This window comes from Anser brachyrhynchus (assembly GCF_964034855.1).
Source record: "Anser brachyrhynchus genome assembly, chromosome: 14".
NCBI classification, from domain to species: domain Eukaryota; kingdom Metazoa; phylum Chordata; class Aves; order Anseriformes; family Anatidae; genus Anser; species Anser brachyrhynchus.
Genome location: NC_137709.1, coordinates 12592475 through 12608677, shown reverse-complemented (window position 1 = coordinate 12608677; position 16203 = coordinate 12592475). Strand labels below are relative to the sequence as shown.

The 16203-nt window shown below is 53.3% G+C and overlaps 2 protein-coding genes across 2 annotated transcripts; both read right to left on the bottom strand.

Annotated features, from left to right (window-relative positions):
- Window positions 1-472: 472 nt before the first annotated feature.
- LOC308177812 (protocadherin gamma-A10-like) lies at window positions 473-4284 on the bottom strand (the record flags this gene model as incomplete). The annotated part of the gene is made up of 2 exons (XM_080555607.1): window positions 473-487; window positions 1414-4284. 2 exons carry the CDS (start codon window positions 4282-4284, stop codon window positions 473-475), a joined length of 2886 nt encoding a protein of 961 aa, XP_080411733.1.
- A 3-nt stretch (window positions 4285-4287) lies between these two features.
- Window positions 4288-16203, bottom strand: LOC308177989 (protocadherin gamma-A10-like). Its single transcript, XM_080555950.1, has 2 exons — window positions 13385-16203; window positions 4288-5635 (listed from the first exon to the last, which is right to left on the bottom strand). Exons 1-2 carry the CDS (start codon window positions 15812-15814, stop codon window positions 5624-5626), a joined length of 2442 nt encoding a protein of 813 aa, XP_080412076.1. The 5' UTR covers window positions 15815-16203; the 3' UTR covers window positions 4288-5623.

The window sequence follows — 16203 nt, the reverse complement described above, 5'->3', positions numbered from 1 at the left end:
TGAGGTTTTAAGCTGTTAGGAAAGCCCCAGAGAGTTCATCTCAACTTAATACCTAGAAAATTTCATGAGCTTTCATCCATTTTTCCATGATGTGGCCTGCTCATCTCCAATGAATATGAAACTGTTAATGGAAAGGCCTTCCTATGGGGCCCTTTCTCATGGAAAGTCATGAGCAATGAAGATTGATTTAGTTTGAGCTTCAGTTTTGTTTCCCTTATAAACAAATATTTGCCTCCAGATGACTGATAAGACCTTCTCAAGGGAGATAATGATTTGATGCAATACAAACTTTGTATTTTCAAACGTAAAAGGCCTATCTAGAAATGGGAAATATGAAGCACAGCCTTCCTGCAAACAGAGGCCTGAAACTGGAATTACAACTAGGGAAAAACACTCTACCCAATACAGATATGGGTTGATTAATGAGGATTGTCACAGGTGTCAGAAGCCATTATACTCAGACATCATAGCTCTACATGCGCCGTTTCTGTGCAGAACATTTTGATATCAGCTTAGCATTGTGTTTCAGGATAGTGAAACCAGGATCAAATGGTGCATAAATGCTACAGAAATTGGCATTCACAATGAAATCAATGCACTGCCCAAACAATATCACTGCTGACACACCAATTTTCCACATTTAAGCCAAACTCTCTCCCTCATTCCTCTACATTCAGAGTAATTGCACCACTCTCAATAACCAGCTTCTAACTGTATGTCAACTGCTGATATGGGCTTATCATTCAGGGACATTTTAAGGAAATGTAAGGATATCAAAGACTTTCACCTCAGAGCAGTAAACTTTCAAGGTATGTATGCAAACAGCTCCACCAGTCCAACAATTAATAAAAGATCTCCAAGTCTTTTCAGGGTTCTCTACCACAATAAGACCTAGTTTTGACAATGACAACAAACAAGGCAAAACTGATAAAACTGCTAGACAAGAAATGGACTTTTCTCTCACTCTCTAGAAGCCATTCCTCAATCACACCAAATATTATGCAACACAAATTCAAGTAATGAAGCCACAACAAAGCTGTTGCCAAAACGCCCAAATCCCGGTTGCGGAAAAGTTGCAGGCAAAAGCGCCCTCTTGTCTCCTGCCTAATGCACCAGGAGTTACGCTGGAAAGTGCGGAAAAAAAAAAAAAAACAAAACACGGCTGTAACAGAGTTCCAGGAAAAACCCCCTCTCATCTCCTGCCCTCCACACTAACTGAAAGGCTAAAAGCAAAGCCCGTGCTTCGCTCCCCTGAGCGAAGGGCTGCCACCCACAACACGATGCCCAAGAAGCTGTACATTACTCAGCAAGAAACCTCCCCGGCCGGAAAGGAGAGCGGGGAGGGAAAGGAAAGGAGCAGGAAGGGAGGCAAGCGCCGAGACGGAGGGCGTCGCGGTGTCCGGAGCCACTCACCGGGAGGGCGTCGGGCTGTGTGCTGCGGGCACCGGCAGCGTCTTCCCCGAGCAGCGGCGCGGCCTTGTCGGGCGGCGGCCGGGCCGGGAGGGTGTTGCAGCAGCTGTCGGCCGCCCAGCGCCGCTGGCTCTTGCGCGAGTCGGCGGTGAGCGACACCTCGTGCGAGTAGGAGTGCAGGAAGGCGCGGACGCCGTCGATGCCCACGAAGTGCGAGGCCGGGACGCCGCGCAAGGCGCCGCTGGCCGGCGGCAGCAGCTGCGAGCGGCGCCAGCGCCGCAGGCGCAGCGCCAGCAGCAGCAGCAGGAAGGCGAGGAAGAGGCAGGACACGGCCGCCACGGCCAGCACCAGCCAGCGCGTCAGGCTGCCGGCGGGCTCGGCCGGCGCCGCCGCGCTGCCCAGCTCCGAGAGCAGCTCGGCCACGCTCTCGGCCAGCACCACCGTCAGCGTGGCCGTGGCCGACAGCGCCGGCCGGCCCTGGTCCTTCACCACCACCACCAGGCTGTGCCTGGGCGCGTCGCGGGCCAGCGGCGAGCGCGCCGTGCGCACCTCGCCGCTGTGCAGCCCCACGCGGAAGAGCCCCGGCTCCGTCGCCTTGGCCAGCTCGTAGGACAGCCACGCGTTCTGCCCCGCGTCCGCGTCCACCGCCACCACCTTGGCCACCAGCGCGCCGGGCTCCGCCGAGCGCGGCGCCAGCTCCACGCCCGTCCAGCCCGCGCCCGGAGCCGCCGCCGCCGCCGGCGGGTACAGCACCTGCGGCGCGTTGTCGTTCTCGTCCACGATCAGCAGCCGCACCGACACGTTGCTGCTCAGCGCCGGCGCGCCGCCGTCCTCCGCCCGCACCCACAGCCCCACCTCGCGCACCTCCTCGTAGTCGAACGAGCGCAGCGCGTACAGCGCGCCCGTCTCCGCCTGCACCGACACGTAGGACGAGAGCGGCGCGCCCCGCACACGCCCCTCCGCCAGCCGGTACCGCACGCGCGCGTTCTGCCCCCAGTCCGCGTCCCACGCGCGCACCGTCAGCACCAGCGCGCCCTCGGCGTTGTTCTCGGACAGACGGGCGCTGTAGCGCGCCTCCGCGAACACCGGCGCGTTGTCGTTCACGTCCAGCACGCGCAGCGCCAGCACCGCGCTGCTCCGCAGCGACGGCGACCCGCCGTCCGCCGCCCGCACCGTCACGTTGTACTCCGACACCTCCTCCCGGTCCAGCTCCCGTGCCGTCACCACGCTGTAGTAATTGTCCAGCGCCCGCTCCAGACGGAACGGCACGCTCTCCACGATGCTGCACCGCACCACGCCGTTGGCGCCCGAGTCCCGGTCCTGCACGTGCAGCAGGGCCACCACCGTCCCCGACGGCGCGTCCTCCGAGATCTCCCTCAGCGAGGACGACACAGTCAGCTCGGGCGAGTTGTCGTTCACGTCCGTAACCGAGATCGAGACTGTAGCTGTGTCGGATAGGCCGCCGCCGTCTTGTGCCTCCACCCTGAATTCGTAGGAGTCGCCTTCCTCGAAGTCCAGGCTCCTCACCAGCCTGATTGATCCCGTCTCGGGATCTACATAGAATTTGTCTGTTTTTGCTGCTGTCACTTTTATCACCGAATACTTAACCTCGCCGTTGAGTCCCTCGTCGGCGTCGGTGGCCGTGAGGGTGAGGAGCGTGGAGCCAACGGGCACGTCCTCGGGCACGCGCACCGCGTACACCGCCTGGCTGAACACGGGCGCGTTGTCGTTGGCGTCCAGCACAGACACGCGGATGCGCGCCGTGCCCGTCCGAGACGGCTCGCCGCCGTCGCTCGCCATCAGCACCAGCTCGTGAAACGCCGCCTCCTCCCGGTCCAGCGCTTTGGCCAGAACCAGCTCGGGACGCTTCTCGCCGTCGGCTCCCGCCTGCACGGACAGCGAGAAGTGCTCGTCGCCGCTCAGCTCGTAGCTCTGTAGGGAATTCATTCCCACGTCCGGGTCGTGTGCCACGGCCAGAGGGAAGCGCGACCCTGGAGCAGTCGTTTCGCTCATTCTCAGTTCCTTTTCTGCCTCTCCGAAGCTCGGCGCGTTGTCATTAATGTCCGTGATTTCCACTTCAATTCCGTAAACCTTCATCTGACCCTCCACGATCACCTCACAGCGCAGCACGCATCGCTGCAAGCCCTCGCACAGCTGCTCTCTGTCTAGCCTCTCCGCCGTCACCAGGTGGCCGCTGTTCGCGTGCAGAGCGAAATACCGCGTCCTATCTGCCGACACCACTCGGGCACCGCGGTCGCGGAGCGCCGCCGGCTGCAGCGCCAGGTCCTTGGCCACGTCGCCCACGAAAGAGCCCTTGGGCAGCTCCTCGGGCACCGAGTAGCGCAGCTGCCCCCACGCCGCCTCCCACGCCGCCACCAACACGCAGCACAGCAGCGCTCGCTGCCTCCGGCCCCAGCGCCCTCCTCTCGCCGCGCCCATCTTCGCCACGGCCCCGCCGCCACCGGACGCCCGCCGACAGCTCCCCGCCACTTCCCCGGCTCTTCGCCTGCGGCTCCGGACCAGATTCTCGCTCCCACTTCCTTTCCCGTCCTCGGCTCTGGCCCCGCCGTCGCCAGGTCTCGCCGGCCCCTCTGCCTCTCTGTAGCTCGGCTCCGCACCGCAGGGCCACTCGCAGCCCGCCCGGCCGCTGAGACAGCCAGCGAGCGAGCCCGACTCTGCCGCTGCCGCGAACGAGCGAGCCGGGCCGCAGCGGGCGGGGCTGGCTGCAGCGCTCCGCTCCTTCCTCTCCTCCGTGGTGAACAGCGGCGCCCGCAGCCGCCGCCCGGCACTGCACGCACGGCTCACACCGACCGCCGCCGCCCTGCCTCTTCCGCGGAAACCTTCCGTCCCCGCGGACACGGCGCCACGGCACATTCCCCTGCGACACGGCCCAGAGTCGGTGCGTTTGTTTCCGCAACACCTTCTTTTCTTCTTGCAGGATTCGATATAATCCTTTCTGTTTTTATGGTAGTCATGACCAGAGAAAAGGAGGAGGGCTGCTCTTGTCTTTGCTCTACGACATGGCAAGTAGATTTATACATGTTGATTCAACTTCTAAGTAATTTTCAGTCTTATCCCATTTTTTGCAAAAGTACTATCTCTTCAATGAACTGCAAAGGCTACTGCCTTTGCTTGCGCAACACTTTTTCTTCTTCAACGATAAGACTGAAGACCAGAATGCATTCTGGTGTTCAGGGCACTCATGAGCAGAGTGAAGGTGGATGGTTCCTCTGGCTTATTTGTACTGCATGACAAGTAGAATTCGTGTTAATCTGACCTCTAAATAGTTATTAGTCTCAACCCAGTGTTGTAGAAGCACCATGTCTACCATAAATTTCAGATGTTATTCTTGGCGTCCTTCTGGACTGAAAGTTTCCTCAGCTTTCTAAAAATGTATGACCCTGTAAATTCTATGTTCAGATGTAATTTCTGTTCTCATTCCAATGTCAACAGCATGGAAGAAACTGTTCTCCCCATAAGGGTGCAGCATCAAGGAATCAGCAGCTTCCCTTCAGCTCTCTGAGCAGGTATTGAATGCACTCCACATCCCTGCTTCTGAGGAAGCCATTCTGGGCACTTTCCAATGATCGGTTTCCCCCCTTTCTTGTCTAACTTTCATTCACTTAAACGGATTTCCAGAAAAATACCTACACATACACCAGAAGAAAGCCCAATTGAAAATGACTGTGAAGGTAGCAAAGACAAGAGATGAATAAAGCAATTTCCTTGACGGTGTAAGACAAAACCAGTATTTGAGATCAGTTATCAAAGACTTCAAAGTAGACTGATTTGCAAAAAAAGCCAAATAAAAAGGAGGAAAACCCTCAACAGTAAGTATCAGTCCTATTTTCCTGATTCTGTCATGCACAATCAGTGGATCTCATTCTATACAGTAAGCATTCACATTCATGGCTAATAGTTCTTATTGCACATCCAGCCCTATGCAATGCAGGACATCATACAGACAGGCAGGCCTTCTCTTGCCAGTCCTCCAGAAGATGAGAACATCCCACAGGTAGCTGGCATTGGTCTGAAGCATTCCACACCAGTTTGTACCATATTTCTCTGTGTAGCCAGCGTTCCACTGGAGAATCAGACGTAATGGGGGTATGCAGTGCTTCAGGACCTCCTGCTATCTCTTCAAGGCAGAAACAGGTAGGAAATCATGCCTACAGAGTTTCCTTCCTGCAACATAGTAGGTCATCTCTCTTGGTTATTTCTGATTCTAAACATAAGGAAACAAAAACCCCTGAGTGGACCATGTGAGGGAAACATTTCAGAATTTGTGAGGACACAACTCTTCCTGGAGAAGTCATCCCCAGTGCACTTGGAAGTCACTGACACCTCTAGATGAATCCTCATGCAGCACGTTTGGACATCCAGATGTATTGGTTGAAGGCATATGCAAAGAAGATTGTCATCCCCTTTGGGGACATGGAGGAAATGGTCATAGTGAAACAGGCACAGACCTTGGCACAGTGCAAGGAATCAAATGTTGCACAGCCAAATGCCCTGCTGACTCTTCCACCTTCCTCTCTAGAAGCCAGACTTTTGCCATTCCTCTGCCTGAGCACCTCTTTCTTGGGCCAAGCTCCATCTCTAACCTTTGGCCAACTAAGATAAGCAGGGACTGGAACATCTATACTGAAGTGACACAGAAACAATTTCTGCCATTCTTTGTCATCTGGGCAGTCTCCTCTGATTCATTCCTTCCTTTCCAAATGTGGTCCTGGAGACTGCACCAGTTGAAGATTCTTATCTTGCTTTCATTTCACTTTAATTTCCAACTAAATATCTACCTGAACACAAGAGGAAAACCAGAATGGAACTTAGTGGGAAGGAAAAAAAGCCCCCTGGGAGACAAACACAAAGGTGCACATGCAGGCATAAGATGACGACACTACTTCAGATCAGTTACAGCTCTAGATCGGTGCTTCCAGGGGACACCTGCTCCCACAATACCCTTATGTTCTTTGCCTTCACCTTCATAAATGGTGGTGACTCCAGCTGCACCCTTTCACCTCAGAGACCTCCCCTACGTACGCACTCTTTGCCAAATACTTTATTCTCAGGGAAATATCATTGCTTCTAAAGATAGGGACACCATGATCAGAGCAGAAATGGTGCAGGCCTTGGCACCAGCTATGAAACCAAAGCATTCCCCAGATAAGGTCACATTGACCCAACTATTTTCCAGGCTCTAAGACTGCCTCTCAGCTTCCGTACTCTGCAGTCACACACTTTATCTGTACCACAGACAACATCCTACTCCTTGCCATATGTCACACAAGAAAGAACAGAGCACACCATTCACTGAAACTTCATTGAAAGAGAAATACATCAAAGTATTTCTCTCCACAAAAGGAAACGTTCAAAGTCTGAATGGAAACTGATTCCCCAGTCCCACAAGTCTAAAAATTTTCCAGTCTTTTTAGGGTTCTCAGGCACACTGACCCTCAGTTGAGACAGCAGCAGCAAACGAGGCAAAAATGTGAAAACTACAGATGTGAAGGGCATCACTGTCACTCTATAGACATCCTTTTTTCATCTGCCCTAACATTATGTAAAATGAAATTCAAGGGATGCACCTGCAACACTCAGGAGGACTATAAAGATGTTTGAGGCTGTGCAGGGAGAAAATGAGAAGGGCCAAAGCCCAACAGGAGCTCAATCTGGCTACTGTTCTTAAAGAATATAAAAATGTTTTTATAAATACATAAACCAGAAAAGGAGGCCTAAGAAGAATCTCCATCCTTTATTAGATGTGGGGGGGAACATCGTAACAAGAGAAGAGCTCCTTAATGCCTTTTTGGCCTCAGTCTTCAGAAGCAAAAATATTTTTCTGCTGGGTACCCCATCCCCTGACTACATGGTAGATAGGGAAAAGAATGAAGCCTTCATAATCCACCAGGAAATGGTCAGTGACCTGTTAAAACACTTAGACATATGCAAGTCTATGGGGCCAGAAGAGATACACACAAGACTATTGAGGGAGTTAGCAAAAGTGCTCGCCAAGCCACTTTCCATCATTTATCAGCAGTCCTGGCTATCTGAGGAGGTCCCAGTCGACTGATGGCTAGCAAACATGATGCCCATTTACATGAATGGCTGGGAGGACAATCCAGGAAACTTCAGGCCTGTCAGTGCTGGGGAAGCTCGTGGAGCAGAACAGCTTTTGTGCCGTCACATGGCACTTACCACAGCAACCAGGTGATCAGGCTCAGTCAATGGGGCTTAATGAAAGACAGGTCTGCCGTTATGAATCCGATCTCCTTCTGTACAAGGTGACGTGCAAGTGGATGAGAGAAAGGTTGTGGATCTGGTCTACCTTGACTTCAGTAGGGCTTTTGAACACTCTTTCCCACAGCATTCTCCTGGAGAAAAGTACTGCTCCTGGCTTGGATGGGTGTGTGCTTAAAAACTAGCTTGTTAGTCAAGACCAAGGAGTTGCGGTAAATGGAGTTAAATCCATCTGGAGGCTGGTCACAAGTGGTGCCCCCAAGGACTCAATATTGGGGCCAGTTCCCTTCATTCTCTTTTATCAGTGATCTGGATGAGGGGATCGAGTGCACCCTCAGTACGTTTTCAGACGACACCACGTTAAGCACAAGTGTTGATCTGCTCAAGGGTAGGAAGACCCTGCAGATGGATGTGGATAGGCTGGACTGGTGGGATGAGGCCAGCAACATGTGGTTCAAAAAGGCTAAGTGACGGGTCCTTTGTTTGGGTCAGAGCAATTCCATGCAGTGCTACAGGCTGGGGGAAGACTGGCTGGAAAGCTGGCTGCTGAAAGGGATCTCTGAGTATTGGTTGATAGCCAGCTGAATATGAGCCAGCAGTGTGCTCAGGTGGCCAAGAAAGCCAGCAGCATCCTGACTTGGATCAGAAATAATCTGGCCAGCAGGACTAGGGAAGTGGTTGTCCACTTGTACCCGTCTCTGGAGAGGCTGCACCTCAAATGCTGAGTTCAGTTTTGGAACCCTCACTACAGGAATGTTATCGAGGTGCTGAAGCAGGTCCAAGGAAGGGCAACGGAGCCATTGAAGGGTCTAGAGAACAGGTCTTATTAGAAGCAGCTGAGGGAGCTGGGGTTGTTTAGCATAGAGAAAAGGAGGCTCAGGGCAGATCTTAAAGTGTTCTATGATTACCTCAAAGGGGGCTACAGCAAAGTGGGGATCGGCTTCTTCTCACAAGAACCATGTGATAAAACTATCGGTAATGGCTTCAGATTGCTCCAGGGAGGTTTACATTGGATATTAGGAAAAAATAAAATTACTGAAAGGGTTGTGAAGTATTCAAACAGGCTGCTCAGGGAAGTAGTTGAGTCACCACCATTGGAGGTCTTCAAAAAGCACGTAGATGTAGAGCTTAGTGACATGGTTTAATGGCAGACTTGGCAGTACTAAGTTAAAGATTGGACTAGATAACCTAAGAGGTCTCTTCCAACCTAAATGATTCCAGAATTATATGAATACAGCTGTTGCCATAGCTTGAGTCTGCTAGGAAAACCACTTCCAGCTCCATTTTTGCGAGGTCAGTGTTCAAAGGCTCTTCTTCCCACCAAGAGACCTTCACGCACAAAGAATTCTCAAACTACTCCTAACTGTTATGGTTGCCTTCCCTCTTCATAACAGGCAGAAGGACTTCATCAAAGGACCAATCGCCCAGCCCACTTCTTCATGACGTGCACAAAGACTTCACCATGGACAGCTCCAAAGACTATTTTCTTTTTGTCACATTATCATGACAAAATTTGTGCATTGTGAAGAGAATAAATGATATGCAGGTAAGTTATATACATGGACATTTTCAAGCATTTATTGCAGTAGATCCAGTAAGGTAGATGTTACAAAACAAATTCAGTGGAAGGCCCTCCCAAAGTTCACAATGAAAGCTCAATAACATTTCTTACGCAGAACATATTGATCAGACAGACATCAAAGTGCGTAAATCTCAGCTGCGTATTGGAATGAAATAACTAAAACAAGCACAGAAAAGAGCATCTGTCCTTCTACAGCCCCTCACAAAACATTCCCCAAACATGTCACCTTAAACCTTCCATAACTTCATTTTTTTTTCTTTTACCCTCAGAACTTGCAAACACATCTCACCAAAGGAAAAGCTGAAAAGACCGTTTCCCAATACCATGCACCACACACAACCATCATGGTATACACAGAAGGGAGGTAAATTTCTCTGCAAATTTCTAAAGCTTACTAAAGAGATAAGGGGAAAGACAGAGAGGAGCCTTTCTCCAACGAAGACTGGGTCATCCTAAATATATTTGTAAGGGAATGTCCCTGTTCTTTAAGAGCATGCATTCCTCCACAGAGACATACCTCTTTTACTATCTTCATGTTTAGAATAGAACCATGGAATAGAGCACACAAGCACACTCACATCTCTGGCCATCCACAAGAGTTCTAACTCTGTCAAAATACCCAGCTAGTAGCTTACATGGGCAAGGCACGTGAATTCAAAAGACATTCCTCAACAAAGTGATGCTGCTACTGATAACTCAATCTACATGCATAGAAGAAACACCAGGAAAAGATAAAATCAGAGAACTGGAAACTACAGATGTGAAGGACTTACCTATCACTCTATAGGCATTCTTCTTTGGTCCACACAAGCCTGATGCTCAATGAAATTCAAGTGATAGACCTGCAACACAGCTGCTCCCATAGCACCTCTGATAGCAAAGACACTTCCAGCGCTATTCTTGAGAAATCAACACTCAAATGTTATGTTGAGAGGTCAATGCCTCTAAAACCACAAATGAAAACTTCATAAACTACTCCCAACTGTTATGATTGCCTTCCCTCTTTGTGACTGGCAAAAGGACATCATCAAAGGACCATTTGCCAAGCCCCTATCTCCACAACATGCACAAAGACTACACCATGGAAAGTTCCAAAGACAATTTTATTTTCATCATAATATCATGACATAATATTAATGCTGTAAAGAGTATAAATGATATGCAGCTAAGTTAGGCAAATGGCCATTTTTGAGCATTCATAGGAGTAGAGCATGTAAGGTAGATAGCAGGAAAAGAATTCCCCAGAAGGTCCTACTCAAGATTACAACACAGAAAAAACATTTCTACTGTGTAATTGAGCAGAGCTGTGTGACTAATGGAATAACTACAACAAGCAGGGGGAGGGGTGTCTGTTTTCCTACAGCTCCTCACACAGCATTCTCCCAAAATGTCACCTCAATCCTTTCACAACTTCATTGCTTTTCTTTCATCCTCAGAATCTGCAAGCACATCTCACCAAAGGATCAGTTCAAATGACAATTTCCTTATAAATGCACCACAAACACACCATTGACAAATATCAAGAAGGGAGGTATATTTCTCTTTAATCTTCATACTCTTGATCTGTGTGAAAGAGAGAGAGGAGCCATCCTCTACCAGAAACTGGGTCATCATGATTGTCTTTGGAGGGGAATGTCCCCCTCCTTGAAGCACATGCACTGCTCCACACATACATGCTTCTTCTACTAACATCAGTGGGTGCCTGGTGGGGAGCAGGCCTGAGGCGACGGCGGGGGGCGGGGTGATGGGAAGAAAAATGTGTTTTGTGTGCACCGATCACTGGGAATGAGGAAAGAACTCTTAGATAAAAAGGCGTAAAAGTGCCCATATTTTTCAGAAAAGGGGAGAAGGGGAGGCTGCTTTCTTGGACTTGGTGTTTAGGGACATGGTTTAGTGGGTGACATTGGTAGTAGGGTGATGATTGGACTAGATGATCCTGAAGGTCTCTTCCAACCTTAATGATTCTATGACTCTATATTTACATCCACTCCCCAGAGACAAAAAATGGAAGAGAACACACAAGTACCCTCACATCCCCAGCCTTCCACACAACCTCTAACTTGGATGAAATACCCACCTATTGCCTCATGGGAACAAGGCCCATGAACACATAGCACATTCCTCAACACAGCTGTACTGCAACTGACAACTCAACTTAGACCCATAGACAAGAGACCAGGAAAAGATAAAATCAGAGAAGCAGCACAAGCAAGCATTCCAAGTGAAAGTGTGGAAGAGAAAATCATTTTTTCGGGCAGCAGGATCTTCTCTGTGGGCACCAAAATTCCTCCTCAGAGCACCAAGAAATCACTGAGGTCTTAAGCTGCAAGCAAGGCCCTGGATTGTTCATCTGGAATTCACTTGAAAAGGTTCACCAGCTCTCCTCAATTTGTCTATGACGTGGCCTGCTCATCTCCAATTAAAATAAAATTGCAAATATAAAGGCCTTAATATGGGACCCGTTTTCATGCCAAGTCTTGCAAGCAGTGGGGAGAGATTCAGTTTTACCTCCTGTTTCATTTCCCTCATACAAGAATTTGTCTTCAGGTATCTGAAAGAACCTTTAGAAAGGAGTTAAGGATTTCCTGCAGTACAACTCTGTTATTCTCAAATGCAAAATTCCTAACCTGAAACGGGAAATACAAAGCACAGACATCCTGGGAACAAACACCTAAAAACAGAATAATGACAAACTCTATGTCAAAATGTTACAACAGATGGCAGTGAATTAATGGTGATTCACACAGGAATTATAAGCTGTTACACACAGGCATCATCTCTCTGCATGCACAGTTTTTCTGCAAAACATTTTATCATCAGGGAATTAGTTTCCTTTCATGGCAGAAAATCCAGGATAAAATGGTGCATAAATGCTGTGGGCCTTGCCACAGATTATGAAATCAAACCTTTCCCTGAATAGTTTCACTGCTGAGAAACATTCAAATCCAGCCACAAACCTTCCTAGCTACACATTCACAGCATTCACTTGCAACACAGTATTCATCTTCTAGCCATATGTAGGGAACTGGCAAGAGCATTTAATCTAGTGACATTTTAAGGAAACATGAAGATATCAAAGACTTTGTCCTGACTGCATTAAACATTCACACTGTGTGTGGAAACAGCTCCCCCAATCCAACTAGTTCTTCTAACAGATCTTCAAGAAGATCTTCTAACAGATCTTCAAGTCTTTTAAAGGGTTCTCTCACAGAAGAGCTCCAGTTTTTAGAAGGACAACAAACAAGGTAATAACGTGAAATCTGCAGGACATGAAAATGACTTTGCTCTTGCTCTTCAAACTTCATTATTTTATCCTGCCATACATTAGGCAGCATGAAGCAGAAAGGATGAATGCACATTGGCTCTGTTGCTATAGCATATGCCTGCTCACATAGTCTGTTCCATTCTTGAAAGGTCAATGTTCAAGCACTACTCTTTCCTCTGAGAGCCTGTCACACCCAGCACATACGTGGGAATCTCAAATGCAAGTCTTTTCATTCTCCTTCATCTCTACAACAGCCAAACAGACATCCTAAAAGGACCGATTGACTAGGCTATTATGCCTCCACATGCACAAGAACAGCAGCATGGATATTTCAACCAAAGCTAATGCAGCAAAAGAAAAGTTACTTAGAGTATATAGGAGAAGAGTATATTAGAGTATAGACGAGAAGAAGCCAAATGAAACACAGGGACACTAAGATTCTGTTTGAAGACAACCTCACAGTACTGATCAAGCACATGGCATATTGGGATGGTACACGTTAACCTCCTAATAATCTCAAGTGTACATTTACTTAGAATACTGAAGAACAAAAAGAAAATCTCCATGACACCAGTCAGGGGAAGAAACATGCAAAAACCTGAAAGTGCAGAAAAAAAAAAACAACAAAAAAACAGTTGAAGCAGATTTCCAGGCAAAACCCCCTCTCATCTCCAGCCTTCTACACCAGGTGTAAAACGGGCAGCAGACTCCGCACATGCCTCACCTGAGCGAGGGGCAGCCACCCACAACATGCTGCCCAGCGAAGCTGTGCCTTGCTCAGCAGCAAAACACACCGGCCGGGAAGAAGAGCGAGGAGGAAAAGGCAAGGAGCAGGAAGGGAGGCAAGCGCCGAGAGGGAGGGCGTCGGGGTGTCCGGAGCCACTCACCGGGAGGGCGTCGGGCTGTGCGCCGCGGGCGCCGGCAGCGTCGTCCCCGAGCAGCGGCGCGGCCTTGTCGGGCGGCGGCCGGGCCGGGAGGGTGTTGCAGCAGCTGTCGGCCGCCCAGCGCCGCTGGCTCTTGCGCGAGTCGGCGGTGAGCGACACCTCGTGCGAGTAGGAGTGCAGGAAGGCGCGGACGCCGTCGATGCCCACGAAGTGCGAGGCCGGGACGCCGCGCAAGGCGCCGCTGGCCGGCGGCAGCAGCTGCGAGCGGCGCCAGCGCCGCAGGCGCAGCGCCAGCAGCAGCAGCAGGAAGGCGAGGAAGAGGCAGGACACGGCCGCCACGGCCAGCACCAGCCAGCGCGTCAGGCTGCCGGCGGGCTCGGCCGGCGCCGCCGCGCTGCCCAGCTCCGAGAGCAGCTCGGCCACGCTCTCGGCCAGCACCACCGTCAGCGTGGCCGTGGCCGACAGCGCCGGCCGGCCCTGGTCCTTCACCACCACCACCAGGCTGTGCCTGGGCGCGTCGCGGGCCAGCGGCGAGCGTGCCGTGCGCACCTCGCCGCTGTGCAGCCCCACGCGGAAGAGCCCCGGCTCCGTCGCCTTGGCCAGCTCGTAGGACAGCCACGCGTTCTGCCCCGCGTCCGCGTCCACCGCCACCACCTTGGCCACCAGCGCGCCGGGCTCCGCCGAGCGCGGCGCCAGCTCCACGCCCGTCCAGCCCGCGCCCGGAGCCGCCGCCGGCGGGTACAGCACCTGCGGCGCGTTGTCGTTCTCGTCCACGATCAGCAGCCGCACCGACACGTTGCTGCTCAGCGCCGGCGCGCCGCCGTCCTCCGCCCGCACCCACAGCCCGACCTCGCGCACCTCCTCGTAGTCGAACGAGCGCAGCGCGTACAGCGCGCCCGTCTCCGCCTGCACCGACACGTAGGACGAGAGCGGCGCGCCCCGCACACGCCCCTCCGCCAGCCGGTACCGCACGCGCGCGTTCTGCCCCCAGTCCGCGTCCCACGCGCGCACCGTCAGCACCAGCGCGCCCTCGGCGTTGTTCTCGGCCAGACGGGCGCTGTAGCGCGCCTCCGCGAACACCGGCGCGTTGTCGTTCACGTCCAGCACGCGCAGCGCCAGCACCGCGCTGCTCCGCAGCGACGGCGACCCGCCGTCCGCCGCCCGCACCGTCACGTTGTACTCCGACACCTCCTCCCGGTCCAGCTCCCGCGCCGTCACCACGCTGTAGTAGCTGCCCACCGAGCTCCGCAGGCGGAACGGCACGTCGCCAACCAGCGAGCACCGCACCTCGCCGTTGGCGCCCGAGTCCCGGTCCTGCACGTGCAGCAGGGCCACCACCGTCCCCGACGGCGCGTCCTCCGAGATCTCGCTCAGCGCCGACGACACAGTCAGCTCAGGCGCGTTGTCGTTCACGTCGGTCACCGAGATCGAGACTATAGCCGTGTCGAAAAGGCCACCGCCGTCCCGTGCCTGCACTTGTAGTTCGTAGGAGTCGCCTTCCTCGAAGTCCAGGCTCCTTACCAGCCTGATCGATCCCGTCTCGGGATCCAGGTAGAACATCTTCGACGCTTTCGTGGAAATTTTTTGCCACGAAAATTTCACGTTCGCGTTCATTCCATCGTCTGTGTCGGTGGCCGTGAGGGTGAGGAGCGTGGAGCCAACGGCCACGTCCTCGGGCACGCGCACCGCGTACACCGCCTGGCTGAACACGGGCGCGTTGTCGTTGGCGTCCAGCACAGACACGCGGATGCGCGCCGTGCCCGTCCGCGCAGGCTCGCCGCCGTCGCTCGCCCTCAGCACCAGCTCGTGAAACGCCGCCTCCTCCCGGTCCAGCGCCTTGGCCAGCACCAGCTCGGGACGCTTTGTGCCGTCGGCTCCCGCCTGCACGGACAGCGAGAAGTGCTCGTCGCCGCTCAGATCGTAGCTCTGCAGCGAATTCATTCCCACGTCCGGGTCGTGAGCCTCGGCCAGGGGAAAACGCGACCCTGGAGCTGTCACCTCACTCATGCTCTCGTCAATCTGAACTTCGTTGAAGCTTGGTGCGTTGTCGTTAATGTCCGTGATTTCCACTTCGATCTCGTAAACTTTCATCTCGCCCTCTACGATCACCTCACAGCGCAGCACGCATCGCTGCACGCCCTCGCACAGCTGCTCTCGGTCTAGCCTCTCCGCCGTCACCAGGTGGCCGCTGTTCGCGTGCAGAGCGAAATACCGCGTCCTACCTCGGTCCAGGATGCGGGCGCCGCGGTCGCGGAGCGCCGCCGGCTGCAGCGCCAGGTCCTTGGCCACGTCGCCCACGAAAGAGCCCTTGGGCAGCTCCTCGGGCACCGAGTAGCGCAGCTGCCCCCACGCCGCCTCCCACGCCGCCACCAACACGCAGCACAGCAGCGCTCGCTGCCTCCGGCCACAGCGCCCTTCTCTCGCCTCCCACATCTCCGCCACGGCCCCGCCGCCACCGGACGCCCGCCGATAGCTCCCCGCCGCCGCCTCGACACGCCTACGGCTCCGGATCAGGCTCTCACTCCGGCTACCACTCCCGCTTCCGCTTCGGTTCCCTCCTCGGCTCTGGCCCCGCCGTCGCCAGGTCTCGCCGGCCCCTCCACCTCACTGTAGCTCGGCTCCGCACCGCGGGGCCGCTCGCAGCCCGCCCGGCCGCCGAGACAGCGAGCGAGCGAGCCGGGCCGCAGCGGGCGGGGCTGACTGCAGCGCTCCGCTCCTTCCTCTCCTCCGTGGTGAACAGCGGCGCCCGCAGCCGCCGCCCGGCACTGCACGCGCGGCTCACACCGAGCGCCGCCGCCCTGCCTCTTCCGCGGAAACCTTCG

Bases quoted from the DNA above. Each gene is read 5' to 3' on its own strand.
- LOC308177989 (XM_080555950.1), bottom strand. From the start codon at position 15,814: ATGTGGGAGGCGAGAGAAGGGCGCTGTGGCCGGAGGCAGCGAGCGCTG.